The sequence below is a fragment of the Pleurodeles waltl genome, chromosome 5, assembly GCF_031143425.1.
Source record: "Pleurodeles waltl isolate 20211129_DDA chromosome 5, aPleWal1.hap1.20221129, whole genome shotgun sequence".
NCBI classification, from domain to species: domain Eukaryota; kingdom Metazoa; phylum Chordata; class Amphibia; order Caudata; family Salamandridae; genus Pleurodeles; species Pleurodeles waltl.
Window position 1 is genome coordinate 115,683,278 of NC_090444.1, and position 16,811 is coordinate 115,700,088.

The 16,811-nt window shown below is 46.7% G+C and overlaps 1 protein-coding gene across 1 annotated transcript in view; it reads left to right on the forward strand.

The window, feature by feature from the left end:
* ADCY3 (adenylate cyclase 3) overlaps positions 1-16,811 on the forward strand; it is a 343,040-nt gene that overhangs the window by 254,304 nt on the left and 71,925 nt on the right. Inside the window, exons 8-11 of the mRNA XM_069233756.1 lie at positions 3,385-3,504; positions 5,202-5,344; positions 11,639-11,800; positions 12,853-12,940. Coding sequence (XP_069089857.1) covers positions 3,385-3,504; positions 5,202-5,344; positions 11,639-11,800; positions 12,853-12,940 — 513 coding nt within the window. The remainder of the gene's footprint in view (positions 1-3,384; positions 3,505-5,201; positions 5,345-11,638; positions 11,801-12,852; positions 12,941-16,811) is intronic.

Here is a 16,811-nt window from a genome sequence, read left to right on the forward strand (position 1 = left end):
ATGGACAAACACAGCATCTGAACCGAACATCGCCATCCCCAGCAACTACAGACTGCTCTGCAAGGACTGACCCTCCAGACCAGGCGGGGGCAGAGCCATCGCCTACAAGATCACCTTCCGACTATCGATCAACATGTAGGAACACTCCCCCTTCATGGGGCACCACCTCTTCCAAGTGCACGCCACCACAAAGACCACCACCCGCAGCACCCTCATATACAGACCACCTGGCCAACACCCAGCTTTCAGCAACTCCATCGTCAACCTCATAGCCCCCCACGCACTCGCCACCACCAGCTACATACTCCTCTGAGCCCTCAACTTCCATATCGATGACCATAACGACCACAACACCTCATCACTACTCGAGAATCTGGACACTATCGGGCTCAAACAACTGGTCATCTCATCAATGCACATCGCCGGACACACACTCGACCTGATCTTCTCCTCCAGCAACAACGTCACCATTGATGGCTTAACAACGCTGCACTGAACCGACCACTCCTGCATCCATTTTTCCATCTCTACACCTACAGCGCACGCCAACACCACCCGCCTACCCCACAGGAAATGGAACCAAACCACAGAGGAGCAACTCGTCAACACCCTCAGCAACTTGCCACCCCGACACAACAGATGCTAACACCTCAGAACGCAACCTCCGCAAATGGATCACCGACTGCGCCAACACCCTAGCTCCTCTCTGAACGACTACAGGGAAACACACCTCCAAGAAAGCCAGCTGGTTCACCCCAGCACTCCAGGAATCAAAGCGCACCTGCGGGAGGCTGGAGTAGAAATGGAGGGACAGCAAATCCCCGGAGGACCGTAAAGCATTCAAATCTGCCTCAAGATCCCACTATGGCCTCATCAGATCCACCAGGAAAACAGTTCTGCACGACCTCATCAACACCACCACACACAACACAAGAACTTTTTAACGTCATCAAGAATTTCACCAAACCACTAGCTGAGACCACTAACATCCCTCCATCCCAGGACCTCTGCGACAGCGTAGCCACCTTCTTCCATTGGAAAATCAAGTATATCTACGAGAGCTTCGGACCCCAAGACTCTCCGAACTCACCAACAACGCCCCAACCAGGATCCACCGGACCCCCACAGATCCTGCACGCCTGGACCCCCCTCACAACAGACGAGACTCTCTCCATCATGAGCAGCATCTACTCCGGAGCCCCCACCAACCCCTGCCCACACTACATCTTCAACAAGGCCAGTGCCTCTATCGCACCCAAGCTCCGCAAGACCATCAACTACTCCCTAGAGTCAGCCACCTTCCCCGAGGACTGGAAGCACACCGAAATCCACCCACTATCGAAGAAACCCACAGCCGATCCAACAGATCTCAAGAACTACCACCCCATCTCACTGCTGCCTTTTCCACCCAGGTCGCCAAAAAAGCAATCAGTGATCAGCTCCACCAACACATCGAGGACAACAATATCCTAGACATCTCCCAATCAGTATTCAGAACTAATCACTGCACCGAGACTGCCCTACTCGCTGCCACAGTTGACATCCGCTCTCTCCTCGACCATGGACAAACAGCAACCCCTCTCCTACTAGACCTATCAGCCACTTTCAATACAGTGTCCCACTGCACCCTATATGCCAGACTCCACACAGCAGGAATACGCAGCAAGGCCGTTCGATGGATACACACCTTCCTGACAGGCAGAACGCAGAGAGTCATGATCCCTCCACACCTATCAGAACCTACAGAAATCAGCTGTGGAGTACCCCAAGGATCCTCGTTGAGCCTCAAGCTGTTCAACATCTACATGACCCCGCTCACCCCTATCGTCAGGAACTAAGGTCTGAACACCGTCTCCTACGCTGATGACACCTAGCTGATCATCTCCCTGACTGAAAACCCCTCAACGGCCAAGAAGAACTTCAAAGACGGGATGGAAGCAGTCGCTGCCTAGATGAAGGAGAGCTACCTTAAGCTGAACTTCGACAAGACCGGGATCCTCATCCTGGGGCCATCCTCCTCAGCCTGGGATGACTCCTGGTGGCCCTCAACACTTGGCAGCCCCGCCACCCCCACAGGCCACGTACGAAACCTAGGCGTCGTCCTCGACTCAGCACTCACCACGACGAGACAGGTCAATTCTGTCGTCTCTACCTGCTTCCACACCCTCCGACGGAAGATCTTCAGATGGATCCCTAGCGACTGCCGCAAAACTGTGAAATATGACCTGATCACAAGCAGACTTGACTACGGCAACGTCCTCTATGCCGGAACCACCAAGAAGAATCTGAGCAAGCTGCAACAAATCCAGAACGCTGTTGCCAGACTCGTCCTGAACATCTCCCACCAAGAACACATCACAGAACACCTGAGAGACCTCCACTGGCTCCCCCTCGAAAAGAGGATCAATTTCAAACTCCTCCTACATGACTACAGGGCCCTCCACAGCCTCCGACCCAACTACTTCAACCACCGCATCACCGCTCCTCTCAGCAGTCATTCGCCACCGTACCCCCCATAAAGAAATCCTCGGCTGGAGGAAAATCATTCACCTACCTCGTGGCAAAATGTTGGAAGCCCTTACCTCTCCACCTCAGACAGTCCCCATTGCTACCTCAATTCAGGAAGGACCTGAAAACCTGGCTCTTCGACTGAACCCTGAGGACACACCCCACAGCATCTTGAGACCCTATGGGTGAGTAGTGCACTCTAAAAATGACTAATTGATTGGAGGATCTGACCTGTTTTGAGACCATTTTACTCAGCAGAGTAGCCTGTTCTGATGTTGAACGGTGGATGAATGGTGCATGTTCTAGAAGCAGATAGTCTGCTTGCACTAGGTAGGACTTAGGGATTTGGTATAGCACAGGCTTAGACGTATGGCGCAAAGGATTGTCTTACAAAGCGCACTTGTACCCAGAGGAGTAGTATTCTCTCACCTCATGCAAATAGCTTATTTATGTATCATTCCATCTTCCAGGAAGGGCTTTCATTGAGATACATGAGGGACTATGTTACATCTGAAAAGTTCGACCAATCATCAGGCTGTTTGTCACATTCAATTCTGTAACTCATATACGTGCTCTATACAGAAAGCAGTTGTTGCTGGCTTTTTTTCCTAGCATTGGCAAAGCCAATAGTGCAAGCCTCCTTTTGATAAAGAACACAAATGCCAACTGCATTTCTGAATGCGTGTCTTTACATTTGTTAAAATATTACATCCTGAACTTTTGGCTTTGCCAATGCTTGTTATTGTAGTATATGATAAAAGTATACTCAGTGGGGTTGATTTTACACTGGGTTAGAGAAACCAGGATATAATCGGTAACCAGGTTACTACAGTAACTGGACCAATAGTAGATAACACACCTGTTTCTTTATTTTAGAAGCTGTCCCTGACTTCATCACATGGGAATTCTCCATTACTGATCAACACAAAGGAGTGTAACGGGAGCATCAACACCACCTGCACGACCCCGGATGAAGGGGAAGAGCTGGACACAAGGGTGAGTGGTATTGACAAAGAAGTACAATAGTGTAGTGATATCGAAATTCAGCCCTCGACACTGTCTAATACCACCAACCCTAAACTATATTGTATTAAACTAAGTAGCCATAGCAAGCGAGTCTGGCCCTTTCCAGAAGACCGTGGGTCCTGGGGCCCCACCCCCAAGAACTCTTAAGAAATAGGGCCAACAGTGACTTGCACACGTATTTGCTGATGCAGAAAAAATAAATAGAAATGATGGAAACCTCGTTTAAAAAGAACAAGACATAATAAAATGGTCCATCACTTTGCTGAATGTGCATTTCTGCACTTTTAGCTCTAAGCACTGAGTAGCACTAATAGAGTACCCCCCCCTTTAATTCCAACTTCATTTTAGAGGTAGCACTTACTGCATCTACAGCCTGCTGAGCAGGAGGGAGAGGTCTTGGCCTTTTCTGTCTCCCTAGAAAATACTGTCCTTAACTCTGCTGTTGTCTGAATGTTGAATGGGAATGGCATTTAAAAAACAAATCTGCAGTAAATGTTATGTTAGAGGCACATTTGTTACACGTGGTCGAAGTATAGCGTTTGAAACAATCATTGACAAAATGTGAGGTAATTCCACAGAGGATGGAACAGCTGACAATGGGACGTGCATTTAATTTATAAATCAAATTCAATACAAGGAAATGCGTGAGAGTGTTTAGTGTAACTCTCAGTGCATTGCTGACAATGTCCCACATTGTTATCTTGTTATGTTGTGTCACGGCTTGTTATACCATGCCCCACTGCAAGGCGTAAACCACTCTAAAACACACATCACATAATAAATTACATTAAAATGCAACACGCATCATACCATTCCAAGTAAAGTGGGAAAAAATATTAATTTGGTGAGATTACCTTCCCATCATCTTTCTTGCGCTTCACCCATATATACCCCCTCACCCCTTCTAAACTGTAGTCATTTTTATAATATATTGTAAAAGTTAAGTATATCTGCCATAATGTTAAGATGGCGGCAGTGTAATTTGATAGAATTTACGTAAAGCGCCTAGTCATATATTCATTACTTGGAGACAGTGCTTGAAATGGAAAAATTAAAGTGCAGGTACTCTGTGACAGAGTACCTGCTTGTTTCTGAGAAGTGCCGGTACTCTCCAATTAAAAGTATTACGGTTTTCTCGAGATGTGCCGGTACTCTCTCTCTCTAAATAAAAAAGTGCCGGTACTCAGTATCGGACAGTACCGGCCCATTTAAAGCACTGCTTGGAGATGTATGCATTTTATTTGCAGTGGTCGTGAGACTGTCCTTATTTGCAGCAACAAGTAAATAGAACGTGAATGACTGGATGGTGTCCATGTTAATGGTCCACATTTGTTTGTAACCAACAATGACGTCATATGTGATGACATGGATTACATCCCTAACGTCAGCACTGACCACAAGATTTATAGCATCATTACTACACCCATGCTGGTTTGACAGAAGCATAGCTAATTATATTATGTACCAAGAACTACAATCGGATTTTCTAAGTGGGTATGTCCATGTCTCGTGACTTTTATTCTCTTGTCCTTCACTGAGTAAGCTGCGTAAGGCAAAGTGTACAAAATACTAGACTGTCCCTTCTGTTCTTACAACCAGAGAGGGTTCAAATAGCAGAGATGTCCCCATGTTCACCTGCTTCTAACTCGTCCATCTCCCTTTGGCAGGTAGTGAATCCCTCCTTTCCCAACCCCCGACGGCGCCTGCGCCTGCGCGACCTCGCGGAAAGGGTCATCGATGCCAAGCAGAACGAGCAGGAGCTGAACAACCTACTGAACGAGGCCTTACTAGAGAGGGAGACCGTCCAGGCGTAAGTACCCTCAACGTCCACCATGTCCACACCGGTGGTGGACCATGAACCTAGCGCATCAAGCAAACCCCCCCCCAATGGCAGCAGGTACCTTTGTCTGGACACTGGAGCCTCACACACGTCAGAAATCTAACATTGTTATTGGTAGTTGTCGTCCATGGAGTGCAAGGCCTGGGGTTGTGATGTTTCATATCTTTACTAGTGACAAGCAGTGAACTTACTGAGAAAACAAGGGGCTGCAAAATAAACCCTAGGAAATCCTACTTTTATGCAGCAGTTCAGTCATTATGCTCGACAAAATGCTCCCTCCAGGATTCAAAAAAGCAGTCGAGATGTAGTGTGACCAGATCTTGAGGAGCAGAAACCGGGACAGGCCGGACATAAAAGAAGGACTAAAGACTATGCTCTCACTTTTATATCTGGCCTGTCCCGTTTTTTTTCTCGTAGCTTTGTGAGTGTGTGCCTATTCAGGTGTGTGTTAAAACACACACACACAAAAGACTACATATATAAAGTTAGCTATGGCTTGACCTCCCACCCTGCACCCCCAACCCGCCCCCACCCACCTCTCTCTGCTCCCCACTCCATCTCTGTTGGGAGCAGACAAGGGACTGTGTTGCCTGACAGTAACAGATAAATTACTTTAATTATTTCATACTTTGTAGGCGTTTTTAACTTATGCTTCCCTAGGTGATCTTACCTTTCTCCCAAAAACCGGGAGATTTATTTAAAGATCTGACCTTTGTCCCAAAAACCAGGTCATTGATTTAAAATTAAGAGAAGCGTCGGAACACCGGGACAGTTCTCTAGAAACAGGGACTGTCCGGGGAAATCCGGGACGTCTTGTCACCCTATCGAGATGATAAAAGAAAAAGAGTGTGGGGGGCGGGTAGGGGGGTCAGTTGGGGTAGTGTATATGAAGTGCAGAACTAGAGAGGGTCAGATAAACAGTGCTTAACCCCTCAGTGCTGAACCCCCTGTGTGTAACAACATCACTTGTCCTTGCAGAAATCTTTCATCTTCAGGGGTATGACCCCGCCCCTGGCAATATTCTGAAACTGGCACTACCCCCCAATAAATCGTAACCAAATAAATCTTGATAATAGTACGTTCAATCTCTGGGTAAACAACATCGAGAAAGGACAAGTGGCAGACCTGATGGAGGTTCAGGCAGCCCCATGTTTTAAGTAAGCAGTAATGGCCCACACGTACACGTTGTATGGTGTTGGTGATTGTGTTCACTTACAACTACAGCTCGATACCCAGTCAGGTCGTGAAGTCACCCCTCTGCGCCTCTTGCAGGGGTAGCACTGTCCTAATCCTAATTCCCAAAATAGGCAATTCCTTTCAAACAAGGGTGCTCGGAGGACGTCTAAATGAGTTTTTAAGTCAGTTTGGTCAGATGGTGTGTTTTAATACACATATGTTAGCTATATTACTGAGAAGAAAGGTTTTGTTGTGTTCTAAATAGATATTGCAAGGATATATGTGGATATTTCTATCAGCAGCCCGGATTGACTGAGTGCATCAGCCAGGGCATCCCCAAGACGGATGTTGATGTGTCCAAAGATATTAATTTGGCAAAATGTAATTTTTTTATCAATCCACAGGAGGAGCAGTGCTCCTAAGTATACTGTTCTCAGAAAAATAATGTCCTCAAACTTGGCCACTTCCGCTCCAGGCACACTGGGCAGTGACTTCAACCTCTTTAGTTTCGCCTTGAATGTGGGGTTCGGTGGTATGTAAGACGTTTCAGAATCCTAGCTTTCCCAGTTGATCACATTGTGTGATCCTGGCCATAATCTTTTTGCCTCCCTGTGCCTCGGTTTTCGAAAGATTAACGAGCCATTTTCAGTCCCCTTTGTGCCTATACGAGTACATTCAATAAGTGTGAACTATCTTTAAGTAATGCAGCAGTTGCACGGCACACAATTCTGCACAAAGAAAAAGTGATTGCATCTATTTTCACATTGACGGTCTTGTTTGCTTGTGTGTCTGAAATCTGATTGGATTACACGAGAGTAACAAGGACACGAGCGAATGCAAGATAATGGATTCTCATACTTGGTTAGCTGCGTTTTATCAGTTCACGGGTCAGTATGGGTCATATTTTGGGCATGATTTTTTTCTCTCACTTGGGTGATAAAATAACACGTGTTCTATATAGTCCATACCCTGTTGCAAGTATCGCCACGGAAAATAAGTTTTTTGTTGTTGTTGCAAATCAGCAATGCAGTAATTGTATGTCCATACCGTACCCTGCTGTCTGCCTGTCATTTAGTTATTACGTCTAAGTGGAAGAATTGAATTTCTTGTTTATGATGACGTAATGCTGCAAGTAGGCTTGGCATGGGGCAAAGGGGCGCTTGGCTTTCCTGCAGATAACAGCCCCAGGCCGCGCGTGCTGTCTATGTGCCAGTGCATGTCAATCGTTAGTAGATGTGAGAAGCCTCGGGGGCCATGGTGACAGTTGTAGCATCGTCCAGTGACCTTTGTCAAATTGATAAAGGTCATCCGCCGTGGCAGGGACACCCGGCCCCAGAGACTGGCCTAACGCTTCTCTGTAGCGTTATTCAGAGGCTTGCTGTCGTTTCAGGCTAAAAACCAACAGCAGTCAATCAAAAGTAAGTGCATCCCGGGGATGTTACCTCCTGAAGATGCAGTTATTACTTCCTCTCATGGGCTTCATTAGTCCATCTTGACGCCTAGCAGCCAAGGAAAACAGCCAAATTACGCCTTCCTGTCAAGGTGTTCATTAGTCCATCTTGACGCCTGGCACCCAAGGAGAACAGCAAAATTACGCCTTGTCATGGGCTTCATTAGTCCATCTTCACGCCTGGCACCCAAGGAGAACAGCCAAATTACGCCTTCCTGTCATGGGCTTCATTAATCTATCTTGATGCCTGGCACCCATGGAGAACAGCCAAATTATGCCTTCCTGTAAAGGTGTTCATTAGGCCATCTTGACCCTGCCACCCATGGAGAACAGTCACAATATGCCTTCCTGGCATGGGCGTCATTACTACAGCTTGATGCCTGCCACCCACGGAAAAGGACCATATTGTGCCTGTGTGAAGGTGTTTATATTACACCTTTGTCTTTCATGTCCATGTAGGAAGAGATGGTGCTGATGAACGATGGGGGGCAGTCAGTATGGACGGCTGGGATTGTATTTGAATCAAACATGTCATCTTCAGGCTTTCTCCCAAAGAAAGGTAGCTAGAGTTGATAACTGCTGAGGTTGTCTGGGTCAAAGGAGGGATTTCCGAGCGGGGAAGGGGGAGATCTGGCAAGTTTTTATCAGTGCTGCTGAGAAGACTCCGGGGGTTGCACCTACATTGCTCACCAGGGAGATGTGGGCACAGGTGTTCCTTAGGGAAAGTCTTCAAGGTTGAGAATGGGAGACTCCCATCCTCGCAAGATTTTGCTTCAAGGAGGCTGATGATATGGGTGAGGTCTTTAACAAGCTGGGAAGTGGGTCTCGTAAATTCATCTCGTGCATGGATGAGCAGCATGTATGTCAGTCTTCTTTCTGTTGGATTTAATGTGTTGAATTTTGTTCCCTTCAAAGATATTTTTAATGGTCATGGGCTTTATAATGTGATTTTGTGCTGCAAGGTCTTGGGTTGACTTTGCCTTTTGATTTTTTTTTTATAAGAGCTGTACTTTCATTATTCGTCTCTGTAGTGGTGTAAGGTGGCTGTGGTCAACAGAAAGCAACAGAAAAGTCAAGCCGCACACGGGGCGAGTAAAGCTTACCTACAAAATGACAGCAGCAGGGCGACACTTCAAGGATCAAAGTCTCTGCAGGAAGCATTAGCCGCGCTCTATGAATCTTGTTGGATTAATTCTGGAGTTATTCTGCGAAGCAAACCTTTCACAGTATGGGCCATACACTTCCTGGCATGGTTTCTAAATCCTTTGTCTAAAAACAGCTCCTGAATCGTTTACTACTCCTTGATCTGGTGCTGTACCTAGGAGTTTTGTGTCTTACAAATCATGTTTGTGCCTGTTTGAAATATGTGAGTCTGTTTTAACACTCTATGCACATCAGAGAAATATTTACCCTACATGAGACGTAGGGCCTATCTAGTAATGTTCCAAATGGACAAACACTTTAAATCTTTTGGCGGAAGAAAGAGCACCAATCAGAATTGGAGGTGCTGTATGTTAGGGCAGCCATGTGTACACACATTTGTGGCTGTAGTGAGCAGATACAAGGTTGGCGATGTTCACGCTGGCCCCAGCTGATCGGTGCTAGATAAGAGTCTGGAGAGGTGGCTCCTTCTGCCTTAGCCCTTAGAGTTGACATCCTTTTCCTTAGCATATGTCACGTGATGTAGATTACGCAGCCGTTCCCGGGGTATCTTTTGATCCTAGCCCACAGTGAAAAGCTGCAGGTAAAACTGTACTACCTTTTGACTGCTCCAGATACTACTCCTCTGGTAATGTTGCGTTAACAGAATGTGACCTTCAGCCGTCAAACTGAGGGTCCGCCACTTACTCATGGAAGCTTCGTATTCAACCCATTGATGGGTTTCTTTGCATGCTTCCTGCCCACTACATCCCTAGGGTCAGTGGTATGCACCATAGCAAGGTATTTTGCTTTACCCAGTTGCTTTATGTACTAGGCTTCACGCAATTTGAGTTTATTGGTTCTAAATGTTCAATGTACATGTTTTTCTGTGTTTGTCTGGAGGGTGTGGATGAGGATTCCTAGCAAAGAGTTACTGTGTGTAGGCAGCAAGAAGTTCGCTGCTTGGTTTAGTGATAGATGGATGGCTCTCAAGGCAGATTAATAACTGCTGTCTGGATGTAGGATGGAGCATGTCTGTGTCTGCTGTGTGGTGCAAGCCATCCTATGATATAGTAGAGGGGGAATGTGGTTTTGTGTTGGTAGGAAGAGTGAGACGAGTCTAGCTTAGGATTCTGCCTTGCATGTATAAGGGAGCAATGTTACTGGGTGAGATGCAGTTGGTTAATGAGGTTGAGTAGTCCCTCCTTCATTGTGTTATGGTCAAAGTCCCTCAAAAGGTTTATTTCAATTAGTATAGGATATAGTGGGTATGTGGTAGGCACAGCAAAAGATTAATGGTTCTATTAGTGTGTGTATATGAGATAAAAGGTGGGTGTGGAAGTCAGCAGGGGTGGCTCCTCTGTAATAGTGGAGGAGCGTTGCCCCCCTGCTCAGTCTCTGCCTGACTGAGCCATGGGAGTCTACGGCGGGGCGGGGCAACGGCAGGGAAGAGTGGTGGTGAGCACTTGTAAGTACGCATGTCAGTTTGGCCGGCCGTCTTAGGCCGGCCAAACTGACGTGCGCACTTTCATTTCTTCAACCTGGCTGTGTTACACAGGGTTGGAGAAATGGCACCGGCTCCCTGTGCCTGAGAAAGCATCCAACCATCCCACTCAAGACAGTCCCGGCTCTGCTCTCATGGTTCTTTTAACATGAGACCCAGGTCTGGATTGGGACCCTGTACTTTGTGCCCCAGCCGGGAAGAGAGGAGCATCACAGAGTCGGCCGGCAGCAGGAGCGTCGGAAAGCTAAGATTTTAAAAACTATTTTTAACACCCACTTTTTCCCGTCTTCCCCCCACTGACAGTCACCCCCCAGCCATCCTTGATTGGCAGCAGCCACCACCGTATGCCAGAGGTTTAGTGTGGCATACAGTGAGCTGCTGATGGTAGTTACTTATAGCTGTGCGCATGGGCATATAGTTCTTTTGATGATGGGTAGGCCACTCCCTCCTATGTTGTGAGATGAGATGCTGAAATAATGAGTTCATGGAGGATGCAGATGAGGTAGGTGTCCGTTTTCTGTGATGAAGTGGGCACTAATATTGTATGTGGCCATTAGCAATGTCTGGTGCAGGTAATAGTGCTGATGAAGAATTGCAGCTGTGGACCACAGGACGGATGTGCAAGTGTCACACTTCATTTTAGGTGTCTACCTCCTAGGTCACCAAACATCACTTTGTTTAGGTGATCACATGATGGTGAGCTGCCACAGGGGTTTCACAAAAGATTTTAATGATAACTGCTGAATTTTCACACCAGGAATTGGTGTTGATTTAGTGAGATTTTTATGAGTGAATTGTGAAAAAGTCAAGAAGGGCAAACTACTTTGTTCTATAAGATGCAGTGTAAGCTTTGAATGTTTTTTCTTGCCTTTTCCCAAATTAGCTGTGATTATTGCTGCTATTGACTAGGTATCTTCACGCGTATACTGAGCTCAGAAACCTTCCCATGCGTGCCTTGTGTCTTTTTGTGACCAAGTTTTGTCTGTTTCCTCAGGTTGAAAGGAAAGTACACCTACCGCCTGTCCATGCGCTTCATTAACCCAGAAATGGAGACCCGTTTCTCTGTGGAGAAGGAGAAGCAGAGTGGAGCTGCCTTTAGTTGCTCCTGCGTGGTGCTCCTCTTCACTGCCATTGTGGAGATTTTAATCGATCCAATGTGAGTAGCTACTACAGCGTGGATGTGAGAAGTGTCTGGAAGGGATAGGGGGCTTTTCCTGTTTGGACTCCGCTTCCTCTCTAATGGGAAACATCAACCAAAGGTCCAACAGAAGCAAATAGACCTATCATACCATTAATCTATCTGGCCACCCACTCTGTAGTTTATAGCCTAAATATATTCTTCCTCTCAGTATATTGTCTCACTACTTTATGTTGTTTCTTATTTAAAAGCAGATACATATCAAACATAACCCCTGGCCTCTTGACCACAGGCCTGATTGAATTGGCTGTCGTGTTGTATTTGTTTGTTAGGTGGCTCCACCATCTCCTATCCAGTGCTAAGAGCAACAAAACATTTCTTGGACCACATTAACGTCCATCATTTCTTGCCACCAAAAACTGAGACCAGCCATATGTGAATTGGACTTGATCCTTCTGCAAACAGAACTTTCCAACCAGAACAGCCAGGCCAGGTTCTCTCTAGAGAGGAACACTAGCATCCTCAGACTGGTTGCAGCCTTTTTGAGCCTCATCAGTAATGGGGTGAAAGGAACCATGTTACTTTCCTTGGAGTGAGGATCTGACACAGATTGGGAAATTTAGTTTTTGAGGGTTCATAGGGTTAAGATCAGGAGAAGTGTAGTTTTTTATGTCTTTAAAGCTGTTTAACAAATCCATACATGTAGTTGGTATCTGTTTCAATATTCTGCTTATAATGCTGCAGTGTGCTTATGAATCAAACCAACAATGATTACATCACACTTGTGTTGATGCTAGGCATCGTAGAGCCATAATATCTATATGCTCTGTATGTATTTTACTCTCATACATTTTGTCTGGACAATCATGGAGTGATATTGATGCTTTCCAAAACAGAAAAGCAAGTCAGTAACAGAAACAACTTTGTTTATACGTGCCAAAGAAATGTCACCAGTGTGCACATGAGGATAGAGATGATGGTGTGGGAATTTGAGGAATATAAGAATTTTTCCATCATGTATTTGGAATTCTCTCTTTGACATATGTCTCCAATTCTTTGTTTTTATTCAGATTGATTGCTAACTATGTGACTTTTGTCGTCGGTGAAATCCTACTCCTGATTTTGACAATCTGCTCTCTTGCTGCCATCTTCCCAAGGGTAAGTGAAAGCGTGCTCACTGGTACTTATCAGGCACCCTACAGAGAAACAAAACACTTGCAATTACTACCAGAGTATGTGATCCTCATACCATATGGCATAGGGTTTCTGTATATTGTATTTTGTCTTTCTGGAGTGTTTCCTATGCTTTTCAAGATAATTTTTCCTTCTGGCTACAAACTGGAGGCGTGCGAGTTTCCGAGCTATATCAGGGACATTTGAAACAAGAAGGGGGTGCAATGGGATTAGATGAGGGCAAACTGTGAGAGTTTCAGGCCTTCTGTCATGAGCTGTATGGAGTGGATCCAACCAGCACGCAGGCCAGATGGGCTTACTAGGAATCCATGTCTCTGCCCAGATTCACTGAAAAAGACACAGGATGCACCAGGTAGGACACAGACAAGCCAATAACCAAAAGAGTAAATGCTGAGAACCATTGGTAGTCGAAAGGTGGCTAGGACGACATAGCCAAGTGGTTTCTCCACTCCACTCTTGCAAAACTTTGCCCATCCTAATCCTACCTGTGACAGATGTTTTTAACATGTTTGACAGCACCCAGGTTGTAAACCACTCCATGGCATCTCCCTAATTGCGAAATTCGGCAAAGACCCTAAAATGAGTTCCACTACTGTCCAAATCATTGTATAATATTTAGACGAAACTCTTCAAGAAGGCTTAAGCCAACAGGCTAGACTAGGTGACACCCTTGCTAATGCATGCTGATTATGCGCTCTTCATCCAGGAACCCAGCGCTAATGCTAAGAGCCAAAAAACGTGACAGCAAAAGGTGCTTCTCTCAATGCGGAAAGAGTATTCAACTGAGTGCACTTGGAGATACTGAAAGACACTCTGAATGTCCGGGTTTGGATCCCGCTTTATGGGGTGGGTATTGGGCAACTACAAAATCTCTCTGGGCCAGGATTAGAGTGAATGGAAAGCACTCAAGACGTGTAGGCATTCATTGACGGATTTGGCACGACTGCCATTTCTGACCTTTATTGTGCTTACTTTAGAGTCCCTTTTACAAAGGATTAGTGACAACTCTCTGATTAAGCGGTAGTCTTAGTCTCAATACGAACAAACTCACAGTCATTTCAGACAGCATATTAATACCTCTAGAGGAGCCACAGCAGTCTCTAGCAAAACTGACTTCAGAATCAGGGGCTGTCCAGGATATGGCAGGGATGTGGGTAAACCTTAAAATGTCTGAGGGCCTAGATCTAGTGGGGGGGGGGAAATATAGGGCATCATTATGACCCTGGCAGTCTTGACACCGCCACGGTCGTGATTGCGGTTGGACGGCCGCTAATGTGGCAGTCCGGCAGCCACACCACAACCGTGGCAGTCGCGCCACGATCGGACCGCCAGCACCGACAGATTTCATCGGTCTGGTGGTGCTGACGGTCCTAATCGGCCAGGGCAGCGCTGCCTTGGGGATTACGAGTCCCTTCTCCGCCGGCGATTACATGGCGGTAGCCCCGCCAGGTAAAAACTGACAGAGACGGGGTGCAGGGTGCCCCATGGGGGCCCTGCACTGCCCATGCACCTGGCATGGGCAGTGTAAAGACCCCCCTTGGCCAGCCCGTCGCGGTAGATAGTGAAAATCACGACGGGTGCTGGTTCACCCTATGCACTACAGCATTGCTGCCGGCTCAATTATGAGCCGATGTCAATGTTGTAGGTCATTTCCCGCTGGGCCAGTGGGCAGCAACTCTGTTTCTGCCCACTGACCCATCAGGAAATTCTTCATAGGGCCCGCGAGAAGGGGACCGCTCTGATGGTAACCTGACCGCAGGAGTTTGGCGGACAGCATTTTCCATCTGCCAAACAGTGGCATATTTGCAAACAACCACTTCTTTTAAATGATCAATTGGTGGCATAAAGTGTCAAGGTATCAGACTCTCCCTTACTTAGCCTTTGCATGATTGGTAACTTCACAGCTCATATTAGAAACTGGCCTCACATCTCATTGGGCACACACACTATTGAGGGTGGGTCGGATAGCTCTCCTAAACATTATGGGGCATATTTATACTCCGTATGCGCCGAATTTGCGTCGTTTTTTTCGACGCAAAACTAACTCCATATTTATACTTTGGCGTTAGACGCGTCTAGCGCCAAAGTTCATGGAGTTAGCATCATTTTTTGGCGTGAACACCTTCCTTGCGTTAATGAGATGCAAGGTAGGCGTTCCCGTCTTAAAAAATGACTCCCAGGCATGTGCGTGGTATTTATACTCCCGGGCAAAAATGACGCCCGGGAGTGGGCGGGGCAAAAAAACCCGCATTTGCGCCTCTTTTTAACGCCTGGGTCAGGGCAGGCGTTAAGGGACCTGTGGGCTCAGAATGAGCCCAGAGGTGCCCTCCCCTGCCCCCAGGGACACCCCCTGCCTCCCTTGCCCACCCCAGGAGGACACCCAAGGATGGAGGGACCCATCCCAGGGAAGAAAAGGTAAGTTGTGGTAAGTATTTTTTGAAAAAAAAATTTGTGGCATAGGGGGGCCTGATTTGTGCCCCCCTACATGCCACTATGCCCAATGACCATGCCCAGGGGACATAAGTCACCTGGGCATGGCCATTGGGCAAGGGGGCATGACTCCTGTCTTTGCTAAGACAGGAGTCATGTTAATGGCGTCTGGGTGCCCAAAAAAAATGGCGCAAATCGGGTTAAGACGATTTTTTTGCCTCCGCCTGACTTGCCCCATTTTTGGACGCCCAAACGCCATTTTTCCCTATGCCGGCGCTGCCTGGTGTACGTCGTTTTTTTTCACGCACACCAGGCAGCGCCGGTCGGCTAACGCTGGCTAACGGCATTCAATAAATACGGCGCCCGCATGGCGCTTCAGAATGGCGTTAGCCGGCGCTATTTTTTTTGGCGCAAAACTGCGTTAGCGCAGTTTTGCGTCAAAAAGTATAAATATGGCCCTATGCTTCTCCAGAAAATCTTACATTTCAAGCTCTCCCCCTCATCCTTAAGTATGGTGATATTGCCCAACTCCAGAAGTTATGTAACTATTTTACCTCTTCATGGAAGAGACTTAGGCTGAATTGGAAAACATCTTCTTCATTATTATCAAGCTTCCCAACAACTCTATATAGTAAAACGGACACAGGGTGTAATGGACAAACTAAGGTGTTTTATAGATCAGAATCTGTCCACCTGTCTAGTGGGAGATGTCCCTCACGAATGTGAGACCCAGCTGCATTAAAACATATACAGTACCTGCCCCCCAGTCCCTAGATCCACCTGTACGTGTGGGACTTCCTGACCGGTGTAACAGGCTTGACCATCTTCCCATCTCACCTAACTCCATTATTTGGCAATACAGTAATTGGTTTTCTCAGTGTTTGAAACATTGGGCCTTATATCTTGAAAATAGGAAGGGGCAATGAGAGCCCTCACACCCTTCAAGCAACTGCTTCAGACTGGTTGTATAAAATAGACATCACAAAATCAGGAGGGTATTGGAAGACCCTGTACAACACAATCTGTGGGCGCACTTGAAGTCGAAACAATTTTGGACCAAAGTCCCTGTCAGCACAGCCCAGATAACAGGAAAATGACCAGAATCTTGTCCTGAAACAGGATTCCCGAGTTCTGCACAGGAGGTCTACGCACTCCACTCAATCAGGGAAAAGGCAGTATTTCATCTCTTACTGGCCGCGAAGCAGGTGACTCTCTCCTAATTGGTGCAAACCAAGTCCCATCAGTGGACCTTTGGCTGCAGACACTGTGGGTGTTAATATGAGTATTAACAGGACACAAGTAGCTAGTGTATAGTTTATCAGATATGGAGGACACATTCTCCAAATTAGGGGGTCCAGTTCTAGCCTACATGAGCAGGGCTTTAGAGGCCTCACTTGCCAGAGGA